Source organism: Thunnus thynnus, chromosome 23, assembly GCF_963924715.1.
Source record: "Thunnus thynnus chromosome 23, fThuThy2.1, whole genome shotgun sequence".
NCBI lineage: Eukaryota > Metazoa > Chordata > Actinopteri > Scombriformes > Scombridae > Thunnus > Thunnus thynnus.
The window spans coordinates 3,151,665-3,170,108 of record NC_089539.1 but is presented as its reverse complement, the minus strand read 5'-3'; the positions used below and the strand labels follow the sequence as shown (position 1 = coordinate 3,170,108).

The 18,444-nt window shown below is 40.9% G+C and overlaps 1 protein-coding gene across 1 annotated transcript in view; it reads left to right on the top strand.

The window, feature by feature from the left end:
• Window positions 1-4,022: 4,022 nt before the first annotated feature.
• tmtc1 (transmembrane O-mannosyltransferase targeting cadherins 1) overlaps window positions 4,023-18,444 on the top strand; it is a 148,674-nt gene continuing 134,252 nt past the window's right edge. Inside the window, exons 1-2 of the mRNA XM_067582174.1 lie at window positions 4,023-4,126; window positions 5,394-5,884. Of these exons, the coding sequence (XP_067438275.1) occupies window positions 5,589-5,884 (296 nt within the window). The 5' untranslated portion in view covers window positions 4,023-4,126; window positions 5,394-5,588. The remainder of the gene's footprint in view (window positions 4,127-5,393; window positions 5,885-18,444) is intronic.

Sequence of the window (18,444 nt, the reverse complement as noted above, 5' to 3'; positions counted from 1 at the left end):
AAAACAAAGCGGACGCAACAGATTATTGTTTGCTCAAGCCCAAACTACCAGGTGTCGTCACTTGACAAGTATGGGACTTTGGTCATGTGAAGTTCCATTCGCTGAGGAAGGGATAAGCTGGGATGAGCTAAAACGCTTCCAAAAAAGCCAGTAAGTGAATCTTGACTTTAGAATATTTCATCACAATTGTAAATCTGTTTATGAGCTTTTGACAATGTGCTTTCAATATAATACACTGCAGGCTAGACAAAATAACAGAATAATAAATACCAACTGTACAATTGCCCCAATAAGTGATGTTGAGCTTTTGGGTAAACAATCTCACCACAAAGTCCAGTCAGTAGCTGTTCTAGAGCTTTCAATAGTGTCACATGATTTTCCTTAGCAGATGGCCTTGTCCAGTAGTCATGCAAATATACATGTTCAAGTTTCCATTTTTCTGAACATTTGAAGGATTTCTTGGCCACTTGGGGGCAGAAGAACTCCACAAAAAACTGCTAAACCCACAGCCCCTTTATTGTCTTAAAATTTGTTATAATCGCATATTTATACATCCAATACACAGGGAGCAAATTCACTTCAAGTATGGTTTATCCACTTAATGAATATAAGTCCAATATTTACCCTCCTTTTAGCCTTATTTTGTTCTGCACCAGCTGCTAAGAAAAATATGTCTCTTTAGTTACTAAATGCTCCATTGTGTTTACCAGCTAATCACTGACTTTGTCTGTCATTTGGTGCTTATCAGGTAGTGTATGGTGGGTTTATCAGAGCTTTTATGTTGGGAGAGCTGCCTGGTGCTGATAACAGAATTACCATTTTTTAAAAAGTCCCCCTCCACTCAAAAATATGTTTTTTACTTCTTGTTGCTTCAGTTTGATGTTGGAGCATCACTGTGCAGAATGAAGTATGTACAGAGTTTGACACTAGAAGGCTGTTTTCACATTCATCTGCTGAAAGTGGAAAGTGTGCTCATTAAAAGTGAGATTTGAATTTACACTTTTGAAATTATTGATTAAAAATCTGGAATTTTCAATGAGGGAGAAGGAGTAGACGCAAGTTTAAGGATTTTAATGTGGTAATTATACCTTTTTTTTCCATTGAGAAACCATATCAGACACACATTACTGTTCCAAGCTAAATATTTTTTTGTCTTAATATATGTCTGGAGGGGATCTTTAAATTAATTATTCAGTCTGATATCATGTTTGTGTTAGTTGTGTTCTGTTTGGGAGAGGAGGTTATTTTGCCCACACCAGTCAATAGCGAGTGATATTTCCAGCACGCTGATGCAAGGAAGCAGCTACAATTTGCTAGTTGCAGTTTGAGCAGTTTTGTTACCATTTGACGTCTTTATTCGTAATCCTGTTTACGAAGACCTATTGGAATCACTGAAAAAATTCAGTCTGGAACCGAGCTACTGGTAAAACAAGGGTTGATACGAGCGCTGAAAGCTTTCACGTTACAGATTTGTTTCATTGTAAATATAAAAAATATCCACCTGACAACCTCAGTAAAATCTAAACCAGATTAGCACTTACTGCAGGACTCTACGGCATTGTCCTTTTATTGTCAGGTTTTTCAGGGGTTTGAACAGGAGTAGAGGTAAGAAAGAAGGAGAGAGAAGGTCAGTATTTTTTCAGCGTGAGCAGCTGCTGCAGTGTGCCGTGGCGCCTCAGACTGAAATGAGCTCTGTTTCGGAGCAGGAGGCCGAGCACTCAGTGACCAGCTGGCCACCACGCAACAGGAATCGCAATGAGATGGTCAGGCCAGATGTTCAGCATGTTGTTGACTGACTCTCTGCTGTCTGCCCTCAGGCTCTCTCTCACAGCCACTCCATCTCGTCGTCTCTCTCTCTCAAACCTCTCTCGCTTCTGCTCTGTAAAATGATCCCAATTCCCGGGGAAACAAATGCAAGAGAAGCCAAGAGAGCAAAAGAGATTTTTCTGAACATTGAGATAAACATACGTTACTGAGTACTGACAGAGTAAGATTCTATGAGTTTATTAGGTACACCTGCACAATTGAATGGAATCCAATGCACAACTCTGCAATAAATCCTAATCAATTAATCTGTTGACCTTTTTTTTAATGATCGATTATTTGTTTAGTGTATTAAATAACAGGAAATAGTGAAAAGTACCAATCAAAGATTTCCCAAAACCCAAGGACACGTCGCTTGTTCTATTTCATTTACAATATAATACAAAACAGAAAAAGCAGCAAATCCTCACATTTAATAAACTGGAAGAGAATGTTTTTGTACGATTATCACTTAACTGCTTGATAAATGATCAAAATGATTGTTGGTTAATTCTGTGACATGTTCATGATGATATTATTCAGGGCTTAACGTGTGCAGAACATAATGTAGAGCTGCTCTCAGGACTGGCACCTATTTTGTTGGATGTAACACTTCCACAGTCTCAACATCAATAGATTGTCTCTGATATTTATGATATTTGTGAAATAATCTGTTATTCTTTTGATTCCCTTTATTTTTACACTGGTGGTTGGAATCAGCTTATAACATACCTGCCAAGTTTTTAAAGATGTTACTCTCCTCCAGCTGCTCAAACCATCAACTCCTCAGAGGAAACACAGAGAACATAACCTCTGTGTCCTTAAACTTAACTGTGTGACATTAAGTTCATCAGCTGTCTATCCATGTACGCAGACACCCAGTGTAGTAGAGACTAGCACAGCTTGTCCAAGGAGGGTTGATTCGAGGGCAACTGGACTTGGTTGTAGATACCTGAAGAAGTTTCGCCTTTCATCCAAGGGGGCTTCTTCATTTCTAACTGACTGGCAGGGAGTACCAAGTATTTAAGCTCTGTGGGGTCATTATCAAGGTCATTGATATCACTTGGTTCGTTAGTGCTCCTGGCTGTTGTAACGACAGTTGTTAAGAGTTGTTGGAGTCATCTGAGGCCAGGTGTACACGACAGTCATTGGAGTTGTCACATGAGGCCAAATGTGAATGGTTGTTAAGTCTCCTGGGAAGGGATGAAAGGACAACATTGTAGGTGGGGGATAAGCCATCTACAATGCTGTCCTTTCATCCCTTCCCAGGAGAAGGGATGAAAGGAAGCCCCTTGGATGAGAGGCGAAACGTCTTTAAGTATCTACAACCAAGTCCAGCTGCCCTCGATTCAACCTCCCTTGGATAACCATGGCCTGGATGGCTGAGAATCTTCACAGACAGTTGGACTAGTTTCTACTGGCACAAGTTCAAAAATAAGGTTTTTATTGTAAAGTAATTAAAGAGTAAACAACAAAACAGGATTTGTGGCTTCTAACAATGCAGCTGATGCACAGCAGTTTGTAACATACAGGACATAAGCACTCGTAGTAATCAATACCTGTACTTGCACCCACATACACACCTTTTGGATGCGCGCATGCACAGCAGGGGCCCATAACATGTTAATGTTTACTTCTCCTACAGGAGCATCCTGCATGTGTCTCCTTGCTCTCCTGTCACTTGCTCACTGTCACCCCTCCTCCTCCTGTCGGACTCGTTAGTTTATTATCGCTCGGTGTGCGGAGAAAAAGGTCAAGTCTGTGCCATCGCAATCATGCGCTCATGCAGTTTCTGCCGGGCTGCATTGATTTTCTGCTGCTGATGTTACTGTCGGCCCGGGGAGGCAGCGCCCTCCTGCGCATGCGTTCGCAGGCGGGTTCTCATTGCTGATGTTGCTTTCAAGTACTCTACATAAGCTCGTACATCCAAATGCCATATCTCATCATCTCCTTCATCATGCCTTTCCTTCTTTATGTTTCCTTCCCAAAGACTCCAGTGTTTTTTGTCAGTCCTTGACGGGTGTTTTCCTTCATACTCTTACAATTTTCTAGTATTCCCAGGCTTGTTTTCCTTCTTCAGAAAAATCATTTTGCAGTGGTTTATTCTTACTGTATTAAAAGCAACTTTAAATTCATAATGATAATAATAACTTCACAACAAGGAAATTGTTTTTGCAAAAGTGAAGCCAAAATATCTCCTTCCAGGGAGCTGCCATCTTGCTTGTGTGATGTCATTTGGAGCCAGAGTCTGCGCAGTAGAGTTGGGTAGCCGGATGACGATCTGCAGGACACGCCCCCTCAGCCGTCCTGCTGCCTGATGGAGGTTTGAGAGCGGCTGTCACAGCTGTCAATCATGATGTCTCACCTCTATTTTATATCATCAAATAACTAATTTAAAAAAAAACAAAAAAAAAAACAAAGTTATCAGAAAAATGAGCACTTGGACATACATCAGCGTGATAAGAACTACCTAAACTGACAGAACCTATCTTTGGGAAAAATGTATTTGATGTGTACTTTGATTATTTAGTTTGGCTCATGTTCCATCCGCTAACATGGAGGGGGCGGGACTTATGACGTATACTGTAGCCAGCCAGCAGGGGGCGATTGAGAGGTTTTGGCTTCACGTTTGGGGAGGTGTCACGATGTCTACAGTCAATGGTTTAAGCCATGGATCTAGTATAAGAGCTGGATACCGAACTGAAAATGGCGCCCATTCAGTCCAATAATTGCCTGCCTGCATGTACGCCAAAAAAAGTTTTTGGCTTCTGGGTTTGCTCCTGCGTTGTGTGGCCCACTGAATATGTGCAGTGGTGTTTCTCCCACTGGCCCTGCCTGCGAGTTCCTGCTTGGCCCACAGACTTTACACTGTGATGACATCATGGATTTTTAAATTGCTTTTCTCAACTCGAGGAAAGTTTAACAAATATAAAACTTATATGGATCAAAAATGCATAACAGAAAGAGTCATAATTGACATTGTTTGCAGTTCGAGGTGTCTGGTCAAAAGTTTTACAGACGTCTCTTTTACAATGGTGGTCTATGGGGAAAATGCAAGTATTTATCGTTGTATTTATCGAGTGGGGAAAAATTGGCTGCAAGGCTGAGCAGCGGCACAGTATCCAGCTCTTATAATAAATTCATGGTTGACACTCATAGGAAGAAATAGTCTAGCTAGGTTGGTTTACAAACTTGAGTCGTAAACATTTCTTTAAAAGGCTTTTTTGTTAGCCACTGTGGCATTTATGCTAATCAAGTTTAGTTTATTGACAATAAAAAAATAACTCAAGGTCTACTTAATCTACTAGGTTTTTCAAAAGCATTTTTTCTTTCTTTCTGAAAAAAACTGCTTTCTGGAAGAAAAGTAAGTGGACCTTCAGTTAAGATTTTCCACCCTCTTTTTTTCTTCTTATGCTCATTTGGTTATTATTTTACAAAAAATCAAAAACAGACATGTAAATGATATATGGCAGTCAACCAATAGGCCTATGCTAATCTAACTACTGTTAAAAAAATAGCCTACAGTTTGTATTACAAAATGTCTGCAGAAATGTGAACTCCACAGTTGACAAAAGTAAATGCTCTGACAGGTTGTCCGTTAGACACTGGAGTACGCCGTAGTCCGACGTTCACGAACCGCACCTGAAGGCAGCACAACACATCCACACTGTCCCAGCAATTCACCGCACACACAGCCGCTACCTGCCGAGCGGGATGGACGTATCCTCCGGTGGTCCCAGTTCCATCCTCAGCCCAGCGGAGCCGCGGGGGAAGCCAGGACCGACATGACAGCGCCGGCACGGGAGAAAAAATCCCGCCAGCAGCCGCGGGTGAGCGTCCGGCCGGAGGTGGTGTTGGCTGCGGGTCGCTACGCTGTGCTGGCCGCCCTGTGCGCCCTGTGCTACAGCAACTCTCTCCGCGGGGAGTTGGTGCACGACGATGTTTGGGCTATCATCAACAACCCGGACGTCCGACCAGGCTCCAGCCTCAGAAACATCTTCAGCAACGACTTCTGGGGCAAGAGGATGGCGGACAACACGAGCCACAAGTCCTACAGACCGCTGTGCATCCTCACCTTCAAGTAAGTTCCCTCTGCTTTCACAAGTCCGCCGTTTTCACCGAAAACAAACACTTTATGCTGGTTTACCCGCCTTGTTATCGCCATTAACCCGACGTAAGAGGCCAGTTGCGAACTATCTCTCCTATGAAAGCGATATAAACAAGCTATTAAAGCTGACGTCATGCAGCTGTCCGCTTATGGAAATAAGCTGTTGCAGCCTCACAGGCAACTTTAGAATAACACAATCTTAATATTTCTCAACATAATACTTTATTAGATTATTATAGCCGCTTCATATGATACAGAAAATACCAAGTGTACAGCGGTCGCTATTAATTCACAATAGACGCCTGTGGGGGGATTCTAGGAATATTATAGAGATTTCTCGACAGCCTACAGGTTTCCATTATGTGCCTTCTTCAAGTCTCAGCTCCCATAATAAATATTTATATAGAGTTACAGCAGGAAGAGCAGCCTGGCTGGCCAGCTGCACACTGAGCTTGTCCCAGCAAATCTCTCCACACTCCACACTACACTGTTGATACAAATACAGGTTTAAGGAGTAAAGAAATTCAGATGACACGGAGCCAAAAGTAGACACAGAGAGGGTTTATCTGGAACTTGTTTTGCAGCTTTTTTTTAGGACTTTCACTTTGATGGCAGCGGAGAAGGAGGGGTGCAATGTGGGTTAGTTAGGATGGAGGGAGGGGATTTAAAGTTGTGGATGGGAAAACACGGCGTGTTTCGCATCATGCTGTGCTCCAGGAGGGCGGGTCTGCTGCGCTCAGTTTGGCGCTGTTTTGTGTTGGAGGAGCCGTGGCCAGCATCCAGAACAGGGTGGGATTGTGTTATAAATGATATTATGTTGCAGCGTTAGGAAAAGAGGGCAGCCCACACACTGTTTCTAAGTGAGGGAAAATGTCCAAATGGAGGCTTGCTGATGCAGAAAACAGCCCTAATCAAGTCTGTTTTCTTTTTTTTTTCTTTTAATTTTATAATTCAGCTGATGATGCATTTTGAGGTTGTAATGCTGTATACAAAGGTCTCTGATGGGTTTAAACTACAGAATATAAAAAGGCAGATTGTTTCCCTCCAAAATAAATTGCATCTTTGTTGAGAAAAGATGAAAATGGTGGGAAAGAATTAGAGAAAACATGGACTTTAGGTTTGCTACTCAGCCATACTCATTCTTAACTGCTGATTCAGTCTGATTCAGGATCATAAATACTTTTTGGTACCAACTGAAATGTGTTCATTGCACAAAGTTTTGAAAAAAGTCAAGTATCAAAACTTGACATTGAATGTCTGGTCAGATTTGTAATCTATTTTACATACTGATGTAAATCAGAACTATGCCAGTTTTAAACTACTTTATTCAGTCAAAGTTCTTGTTCGGCTGCGTGTGCTCAGACAAAACTGTGCCTTCTTCTGTCGAATGAGAAAAAGGTTTTGTAGAAAAATGTTTATATTTGTCAAAGAGAAGAATCAAAGGTAACTCAGGTATAGTATCTGCACTAGTATACAATTTCAAATGATAGCCAACATCGAAGGCCTCAGTATGCTTGTTTGATCGTCTAACAGCATCCAAAACTGCTTTTCTGGCAATAGAATTGGAGGACTGCATCCGGCAAGTTTTGTTACTTTTACAAAACATACAATGCAACAGTCACCTCGGCTTCAAGCAGGGATTGACCAGGTGTGTGGAGGTGAGAAAGTGAGCAGGTTTTCAGTTTCTTTTTTTTTTTTTTCATTCTTCACGCTACTACTTTCATCAGTTTTCAGTACAACACCATGAATGCATCTGACATCAAAGAAAAGACTGTGAAAGTGTGTGTTGTTATCCCTATTTGTACAGTTTGTTGTGTCCCTTCGAATGTGGCCATTCTGACCTGCCAACACTTTGCCTTTAGACCTGAGGTATTTGAAGCATACTGAGACCTTAACTATTAAGATTTTCAAATGAGAGTGTTAAAATATCAGTAACACTGCTCCTTTACATGATGTATTGATCCTCATAGAGAGATTCGTTACACCTCTGACACATTATAAGTCATCATAGGCACATCATAGCTGCATGGAGACAGTGTAATGGAATGTGGTTGGCTTGTCTGGTGACAGATGTGGAGGGGTTTTCACTGGCACTTTTAGCTGCTCTGAGTCAAACCATGCCGTGTTGATTTGCATATCCATTACCAGTTTAAATGCACCAATTTGTGCAAAGTTGGACCCGAGATGAACCATCTCTGGAGTCAGGCCAAAGAATGCCGACCCATCTCCAAGCAGGTTGCAGTAATGTCTTACTGGCAGGGCCAACCTGTGACGACCCCCCTTCTCCCTTTCAGACAGACCCAACTCATGTCTGTACTGAAGACTGGAGAGAAAGACATTTTAAAAGCCTCTGTGTTCAGCCATCAGTCTTTTTGTAGCTTCTAACTGAATCTCTGTGGTTTGAAGTTAAGTTTCTCTCCTGTGTCCCTGTTTGTACTTTCAGATATAAGTTTTATTTTACTGTTTCCTGTTCACTTTCCGCTGTGTAGGAGTCGTGTTAAGTTACTGCTGATGAAAACACCTGCTGCTGCTTCATATTAAATGATTTTAAATAACGGGGAACTTTTATTGTGGAGAATTGAAAGGAAATCAAATGTGTTTATCCACTGTTCTAGTAAAGGGTAAACTTTTAACATCATCGACTCAAGACAAGTGCGTCATGAGTTAAAGACACACCTTTAAGTGGGTCGCTCTGTTGTAATGGAGATCCAAATCCCTGCTGTGCCGGGCTGACATGCCAAGTCAAACTGATTCAAGCTAAGTCAGCACATGTGTATGGAAAGGGCCTATTAATGTGTCTTCAGGCAGAAGTCCATCAGCACACTGTGCACTTAAGACAACTAAAACCAAAAGGACTTGAGTGTGAGTGTGGGAACCGTAGCTTGTGTTTGGTCAGGCAACAGGACGGTTTCATTGTTTGATGATACTCGGTCTAATTACCCAACAGTGTTACAACCTCTCAAGCAGCTGCTCGCCAGTCCTCCCTCTGGTAATACAGTTGTTGAAGATGATATTGGCAGCTTAATGCTTCTCCAGAGAGCGGGCAGCGTGGCTTACGGCTTTGCAGGAGCATCTGCTCTCAGAAACACACACTACACCACTTAATGCTGAGTGTGTGTTGGAGACAGCAGAGCCGCCGTAATGGTCAGAGACAATGGAGGGGAAGGTGATCTTTCAGGAGTGACAGGTGTTGCCTTATTGCTCACTCGGGGTGGAAGTTCACTGCTTTGTCGTGCGGCTTCCAGGGATATTTGGCCATCAGCCTCTCCACACTGCCTTCATTAGCTTGTCATGTGGAGGAAGCTGGTTCACATGGCAGACCCTCCCGACATATCTGGGTGGGGAACGAATGTGCAGCTGCACTCTTCTCCATCAGCAATGTGTGGTGTGTTCACTTTTAGTACAATCCTTACCTCTCAGCTGCTACCAGGGCTCAGACTAATGGCATTGCATCGTCCCAGGGATGGTAGAAAATGTGTTTAGGATGAACAGAGATCTTCCCCAGGATGCCTCCGGGACAGAAGGGATTTTATATATGATTATTTATTTATTTTAGACTATCACTTAGCAAATGACAAACTGAACTGAGCACTGACTACAACGGAGCATGTCTTCTCATACTGTTACTATAGTTACTAGTGATGTGTAGATTGCAGTTATATCCGCCGGCACAGCGGTTAATCCTCAGATCGGGCGAGTTGGGTCATAAAAATTAACATTCTGATTAATAGCTGATGGGTCGCGGGTTGTGAAATAATACATTATTAATGAGGAAAATATTAATATCCTTCTCTAAAATGTGAACATTGCAGAGAGGTACAAATAACCGACTCACAACTAAGCAAACTTACAACGGGGAATACTAAGAAATATACGGACACTAATAACAATTACTTCTACAATTATACAAGAGAGATTGCTGGTGAAATTGGTGCACTCAGCACCGCATGGGTCAGGAGCGGAAATGGGACCGCAGCAGACAGCATACATAGTAGGCTACATATACATGTGCATGTGGAGAGACACACGCTCTTGCAGAAATAAAGATTAAAGGTTAATTCAGGTCACAGTGAATGTCAGGTCTGATTTATCTGCTCTTTCTCTCCCCGTAGAAATTGAACAGAGTGCGTTCAACTCCAAATGCTATCTGGACTTTTCATAATTAAAAGTATTAATAGACACCATTTGGTGAATGGAAAGTAGTTACTGACCAGTTTGATAAAGCTGTACAGCTGCGTTTAGGTAGGATATTTTGCATCTGTCTCTCATTCAGTGACAAGTATGCATTGTTTTGATGTTGTCTGTTTTTTGAAACACAGATTTTTGGCACTGAATCATCTGACAGTCATTTTCTCTTCTGCAGCTGTTTGAGCGTTATGTATGATCATCTGCACAACAGAGATGAAGGAGATGGCTTGGTTTCACAGATTGGAGTCAGATCAGTAGACCCACAGCTGAGAGAGGCTCAGTGCACAACTTCATTGTTCAAGGTTCTGATGTACTTCAAAACCCATGCAGACAGCAGGAGAGATTTTGGACGTGCATGTGCTTCTGTTTTGTACTACGTTGGGTGTCTTTATATGGCGACATGTGCAGTCGGTGCGTACTTTTGGACCATAAATGTGGCCACAATGTTTGGGCCACACATGGACCTATGGGCACATGACGAAATTTACTTGTATTTGGAACAAACTGAATATGCACCTTATCACTGTATATTGGCTGATTGACTCAGCCGATTTATTGGTGGGACTCTACTACAAATCAATGGATTTGACCTTTTCAGAGCAACCTATCCAGCCTATAGATGGGGAGAATTAGATACTTTAGATTTGATATTAAAAGATGGGGGAAAGTATTCAGATGAAGATCATTTGTGAGGGGAGAACCTTCATTCTTAATTTTTAGTCACATTCTCCAGTTAAACTGTCACTCATATCATATCAATAATTTAAACAGATCAATTTGATCCAGGACCTTTAGTATTTGGATTAAGTAGCTCTTGAAAAAAGTCAGAGGTCTTTTTTCAATGTACCAGATATTAAATCAACATTTCACATCTTCTTCTTTGTATTCGATCAGACTCTGTGTTGGCAGATACCTAATACTAAAGGACTCGGTTCGGGGCCAGAAAAGCTTGATCGGAACATCCCTAATGAACATCATATTTTAAGATACAACTATGCATCAACATACATGCAAAGATAGCAGGAATGTTGTGAGATTAGTGCGGTGCAATCAGTTGAACAAGAAAGTGGGGAAAAAAACCCACCAGATCTCTTCAGCTGGATGTTCCACTGAAACACACCCAGATCCAGACGCTGGCCAGTCAGCATGTTTCAGCTAGTTTAGTCTGAAATTCATTCAAGTTAGCAGGCTAATAAACAATTTCAAACATTGATTGACTTTGTTCTTTTTCTCAGCCCGGACAGCTGGCTGGCTCTGGCTGACGTGTACTCTGCATGAAAGGAATCATGAGCTGTTCCCTGAATCATCTGAGGAAGGACTTTTTATGCATGCAGAAAAGCATATGGATATATTCATCTAACACCTGTGTCCTGGGGGTCACTTGTGTGTGTGTGTGTGTGTATTTTTCTGCTTTACACAAAGACAAGAACACACCCAACACACACAAACCCCTGTGGTAAACCTATGGGGAATGTGTAGTCAGTCCAGCATTGTCTCTTCTGTGCCAGTGAACACTGCAGGGCTTTTGGGATGTGATCAAGGTGAAGGACACGCACCAAGAGAGTAAATACACACACACACACACACACACACACACACACACACAGCAGCCTCAAGGCCCTTTTTATAGCTGAGTCCTGATGTGCACAACGAACTGAGCAGTGATTGCGGCGAGAAAACAACGGAGAGAGCGGGAGAGAAACGAGGAGAGAGAGAGATAGCAAGAGGCCATGTGATTAAAATAGCAACGTGAGGACAGATGACACAAGACAGGGAAGGAAGAAGTGTTGACGGATGCTCTTCTGGTAAACGTGGAAAGGAGGAGGAGGTGGACGAGATGGACACAGCACATAATGGAAAGAGACAAGTGCAGGAGATGAAGAGTGAAAAATAAGAAACGACAAAGAAGAAGAGTAAGAAAGTGATGGATGATGCTGCTGGAGTCCGAGAGAAGCTGACTCAGCCGATGTGAGAGCTTCATTTCCCCAAATGCTGTTTATCTAAGCAGAAAAAAGTTATTACCTGAAGTTCAAGGATCTGAACGTGTTGTCATTTTGCCAGCCAGGACATTTAATTATCTACTATTCCTCATTTCAGAAAGAGTTTTTTTTCTTTATCGTATATTCAAAGCTTATCTAAAGAATTTTCACACGCTTTTCCGTTGTCTGCCCCTCTCGCCTGCAGTGTTTTATTCAGCCTATTTTACATCGCAGGGATTTGGTAAGAAAAAATTACCGTAGCTGTTAACTGCTGATGCAATGTTCTCCGGAATAATTAACAACCTATTTTTAGGATTCTTGCAACCTTCCTTTGGGTCATGGCCCAGTCTCCAGCACAGGAAAATATATCAGAGTGAAGGAAAGGAAGTTATCATGCTGCTGTTTCATGGTCACTAACCAGCAGAGAGCTCAATTATCTCTCCTTCACCTCTCCAGCCCGGCAGTCACAGAGGACACTGTGTCTGTGTTAGTTTCAAATCTTGCTCATGTCAGATTGCTTTAATTTTGCTCTGCTGATGGTGAGCCTAATGGCAGTGTTGTTGGTTCATCAAACTCAAGAGAAGTATATCTCAACAACTATTGTCAGATATGGTCAGAATGCCTTGAACTCCTCAGAGGATGATACCTAATAATTATGTCAACTCCCTGACCTTTCCTCTAGTGCTGCCGTCTGCATTTCCATTTGTACACCACTCATCCATTTTCAAGGTAGCCCAGACGTCCTACGTAAAATTGTTCCATTGTTGCTGGAGTTTTGATCAGACTTTTTCCTTTCTGTATGCACCTTGGAAGTAGGTTAAGTTGTGCCAGAAATGACTACACTACGTTTACCAAGATGTTCCCCAGCCAGATGGAATATGTAATACATAAGGTATTTCTGAGTCTGCGCCAGTGTCTCCTCCCAACTGGACTTACCCAGAAAACCAATAAAGGGAGTCATCCAGGAGGCATCTTATGACTACTTCAACAATTTGAACGGAAGGAGCAGCGGTTTGACTCCAAGCTCCGTGGGTGAGAACAGCCACCCTGTGCAGGAAACTCATTTCCACCGCTTGTATATCCAGTGTTTTTCTTTTGGTGACTACCCCAAAGCTCATGGCCATAGGTGAGGGTTGGAATGTAGATCGATCAGCCTCAGCTCCCTCTTCACCACAACGGTCCAGAGCGATGTCTGGGTTACTTCTGATGCAGCAGGCTGGATGCTCTGATAGGTGGAGACCAGCTCTGTATTTTGAATTCACGTAACTGAAAGATAAAATTATCAACGCAAGCAGTATGTCAGATTACCTGATCAGAACCTCATGCTTCACTCACTGAGTAATTTAATGTCCATACGATTTTAAGAAACTAACTAAGTAATTAGTGCTTCCCCTGCACGGGTGAATCCAACAGCACAACTGTGACTCTGCTTGTAGGACATGATCCCTAAATGTCTGTGGGAGTGTTGACAAGCAGTCAGATCTACTAACTTACACTGTCAGCCTGGGTGTCATGTTAGAGGCATCAGCCTGATGATCTGGATGACGATAGCCTGAAGTCTGACATGTAGTGTGTCACATCCAAAAACCTTATTTGGGACAACATGTGATAGCTTATTTTTCTGCACAATCCATACAGTAGCACATTATGTTTTGTTATATTCAAATAAATTATTACAAGCACATGTTCAATTTGAGGTGGTCTTTCTACAAATCTCTGAGCAACCACATCTGATAGTTTCACCCTGAGCTTTTTTTGTTTTAGCTTTTGTCAGGTCAAAAATTTCCCTACTTTGTCATTGGTCCATGACAGGATAACCTTCTGTGTAATCTGCTGTGGATGTTTATGTCTGCCAGAGCATGAAATGTCATGTTTTTGGTGGCCACTTCAACCTTTTCTTGAGTGCTACCATTAGGCCAGTTATCGTATAATTCATCTTCAAAAAATGCAGCGGTTGCAAGCATGCTTTGATTTAATGACTAAATAATTACCTTTGGGAGACGTAAGTGAAGTATATTATAAACTTTCCATGCTGCCACCGCAGAGCAGAGCAGCGGAGTCCCGTAACAAACGAGACCAGCTGACCAACAGACACCGCAGCATTAAACAACTTAAACTAACTCTGAGGTGAGAAAAAGAAAGGAGAATAGAAAATAACTTGGTGCTCAGTCTGTTTCATCTCAAAAACCCTGCACCCCTTCAGCATCTTGTACAATGGAGGCATTCCCCAGAGCTCAGCAGAGAGGCTCCTCTCATTGGTATCAATACAATCTTTTTAATTCCCATCCCTAAATATGATTAGTAGTTGTAATAATATGTTGGTCTGGAACAAAGTGTTGAGCACTTTCCTGACTTCACCATCCTCAGGCTCTGTTAATGTATCTACCTGCTGTTATTAATGTTAAATTCACCTCTACAGGAAGTGGTTGCTTTCTGGTGTGATGATCAGATAACAACAAGACAGTGATTACTAGCTGTTAAACTGTGATTAGGTTGCCAGCAAGCTGACATGATTTTAATACTAAATCTGTCAGATGTACAAATGAAAAATTGATACATTTCTGGTCAAGACATAAAAACAAAATACAACTGATATTCAGCATTTTTTTTTCAGACTGAGCAAGTGTAATTATTTGTCTACCAAAGATTAGTGTTTCCATTTGTTGCTGTCCAGTGAGACCTTTCAAGAACGTGCTGAAAAACAGCATTACTTTAAACTCATTGGCAGTTAAGAAATCAGCTGATGATAGATTTTTGGGCCAATACATATATTCATATTTGAGAGTAAAAAAATCTATGATGACATATCGAGTGATACTCATTTTCTTTTACATTAACAAACGTTTTTGATAGGGATTCCTACCAATACAACAATGTAAAAATACTCCATTACAAGTAAAAGTAGTGCATGAAAAATCCTACTTGAGTAAAAGTATTATGAGCTTGATGTAGTTAAAGTATTGCAGTAAAAGTAGTGGTTTGGTCCCTCTGACTGATATATTATTATATATGACATCATTAGATTATTAATACTGAAGCATCAGTGTTGGAGCAGCATGTTACTGTTGTACTTTATATACAGTTAGTATAGTTTAGTCCAGTGGTTCCCCACCTAGGGGTCGGGCCCCTCCAAAGGGTCAGCAGATAAATCTGAGGGGTCGTGAGATGATTAATGGGAGAGGAAAGAAGAAAAAACACAGTTTTGATACACAAATATGGTTTACACATTATTTACATCACCAGCCAGTCAAAGAGACTGAGACTGATGTTGCATTAGTTAGTTTGTTAGTAGCATTGTGGATGTAATGTGCAGATGGGTGTTCGTGGCTTGTAAGAGCATGATGTAACTGTGCTGCAGTCCATCACTATTATGGTGTGTGTGTGTGTTTACAATTGTTCTGGCTTTCAAAAATTATTTCAACAATTAATACTGAAAAAGAAAAAAAGAAAATGTGTGGAAACATGAATGGATGCGTAAAATCTAAGAGACACGATGCTGCATTCAAAATAATTCCAATTAAATTTTTATCCACCTTCTTAATCATATTCATGGTGTTTTCAAGTCTTTTTGATGCTTTTGCAAAATCTAATAAAACTGCAATATATGTTTCAGTGTCTATGTTTGATAAAATCGAAGGCAAACATGAAGTATTTTAGCACTAACACTATTTCAGCAAAGTTTGATAAATATTGTGACATTATATGATTTGTCGAGCCTACAGATTTTGCAACTCATGAAGAAGAAAGTCAGTGTTCAACCTCTGAAAACAAAAACTACTTAACTTGGACATACATGGGACTTCATGAATCCTTTATCAATACTTTAGACTGTTTTATTTTGTATAAGATGAGATTAGAGCTGCAACAATTAGTCCATTAATCGATTAGTTGCCAACTATTAAACTCATTGCCAACTATTTTGATAATCAATTAATTGTTTTGAGACGTTTTTCAAGAACCCCCCCCCCCCCCCCCCCTCAATTCTCTGATTCCAGCATCTCATCATGTGTTTCTTTGGTCCTCTGTGAGATTAAACTAAGTATCTTTGGGTTATGGACTGTTGGTTGGGACAATCAAGACATTTGAGGACGACATCTTGGGCTTTGGGAAAAAGTTGATTGTCATTTTTCACCATTTTCTGACACTTTATGGACTGAACAACAAACCTATTAATCAAGAAAATAAGCCACAGATTAATTAATAATGACAATAATGGTTATTTGCAGCCCTAGATGAGATGTCAAACAAAATGTAGAATGACAATGAAGGACAATTTGAAGATGGGACCTGCGTATCTGACTGAACTTACATTTTTTAAGCTTCAAAAAGTCATGTAAAATACACTAGCTCATACATCATACAGAATGATATCCATGATAACATATATTAGTCACCATCATGCAGGCCCAGGCTCATTGTTATTCATCTTTGAGAGTAGTCGTTATATAGGGCCATCTCACAAAGGTCACAGATTAGATTTCTCCAGCAGCCAGAATGTGTGATGCTTCCTGTCAAAATGTCCTTGAGCAGGACACTGAAGCCAGACCTGCTCCCTCATTGTAAGTCTCTCTGGATAAGCATGTCAACTAAATGCCTCAAATGAGAAATTTAAATTCTTCTGAAGCCTTCACATGGTGGATGGGTTGGGACCCTGGCCGGGTCCTTGGGGAAATCCATCTCATGGCCTCACTTGTTCCATACTCATCCCAGCATCAGCTACAAGGGCAGATCAGCATCAGCTAAGGTCAGGCAGAGATAATGGTGAGGGTTAATGCCCTCTCTGCAAGCACAAGCAGGTATTATCAGCTGTCCTCATTGAATTATGAATAACAGGGATAGTGGAGGCCAGAGTCGTCTTCATCACATAATGGACTGGATGAGGGAACACAGATGAACCCATTAAACTAATTATAATCAGAGATAAGAAGTTCAGATCTGAAGCCATGTTTTGTTCATTTCCTTATATTTGGTTTTGTTCTGCTCGTATAAAGAAACATTAACATCTTAGCATACAGTTTCCTGTTTTTTCCTTAAATTGCTTTAAAGATGAAAGAATCATCTTATTCCACTTAGTCTGACAGTTTCACATGTTCTTTATCATTTTGTTCCAACTCACCCATATTGTTGTTTTTCATGCAAATATTCCAGATGTCCTGTGCCACACGTTTTGGTACCTTTGGAAATTTTTGGATCTTCAATTCAATGTAAAATAAAGTTATCTTTTTTTTTAACTTGATTAATTCTTTTATTCTGTTCATTTTAGAGCTGCAACAATTAGTCGATTAATCAGTTAGTTGCCAATAATTGTTTGAGTCATTTTTTAAGAACAAAATGTCCAAATTCTCTGATTCCAGCTTCTCAAATCTGAATCTTTTCTGGTTTCTTTATTCTTCTATGACAGTAAACTGAATATGTTTGGGATGTGGCTTTGGCAAACATTTTTTACTGTTTTCTGACATTTAATAGACCAAACAACTAATCGATCAATGGAGAACATAATTGACAGATTCATAGATAATGAAAATAATCGTTGAGTAAATTTCCTTCCTTTTTTTTATATTTTTATTTAAATAAATGCCTGCATTTGAGAAATTGAACCATAAATACATGCATGCATAAAATAAAATAAAATTTTGTGGGTATGAACAAAATGAGCTGTTTGTAATGAATGGTTCACAAGTGAGTCAGCGAGGTTAGTACCACTTTTACATCTGCTCCTCACTACCTAGCACACTGGACCCGGTACAGTTTGCCTACCATCCCATCCCGATCAATGGAAGACACCCTAGCACACATCCTCCACTCCACCCTATCCCACCTGGACAAGAAAGGGAGCTATGTGAGATTACTGTTCATTGACTACAGTTCAGCATTTAACACCATAGTTTCCTCCAGGCTTGGTACAAAGCTCAAGGACCTAGGATTAAACACCTCACTGTGCATATGGATCCTTGAATTCCTGACGGACAGACTACAGGTGGTGAGGGTAGTTCAGGAACCTGCACTATAGTAATGCTTCACTCTTCCTAGGTTGACTATTATCAGGTTGTTGATATTCTGTCGGGCGGAGAGGGAATTGTCACAGCGTAATACCAATTATGATAAAGAAGGTGAAAATTGCGTATCTCACTGTTTTTCCTCACTGAGGGATTAGCTGCTGGAAGATCTTAAGCAGGGTGTGATTTGGTGTCAGGAAGTCGACATTCTCTCTCAAAGCAATCGTGCTCTTTTCATTTGAAATTCACGGCAGTGCGGAAAATGGATTGAGATTCTCTTCAGGATTATAAGACAATCACTTGATCCTGGAACTGTAAAAGTTAATTTGCTTTTGAGATTCCCACAGTAAATCCACAGCTGTATATGGCT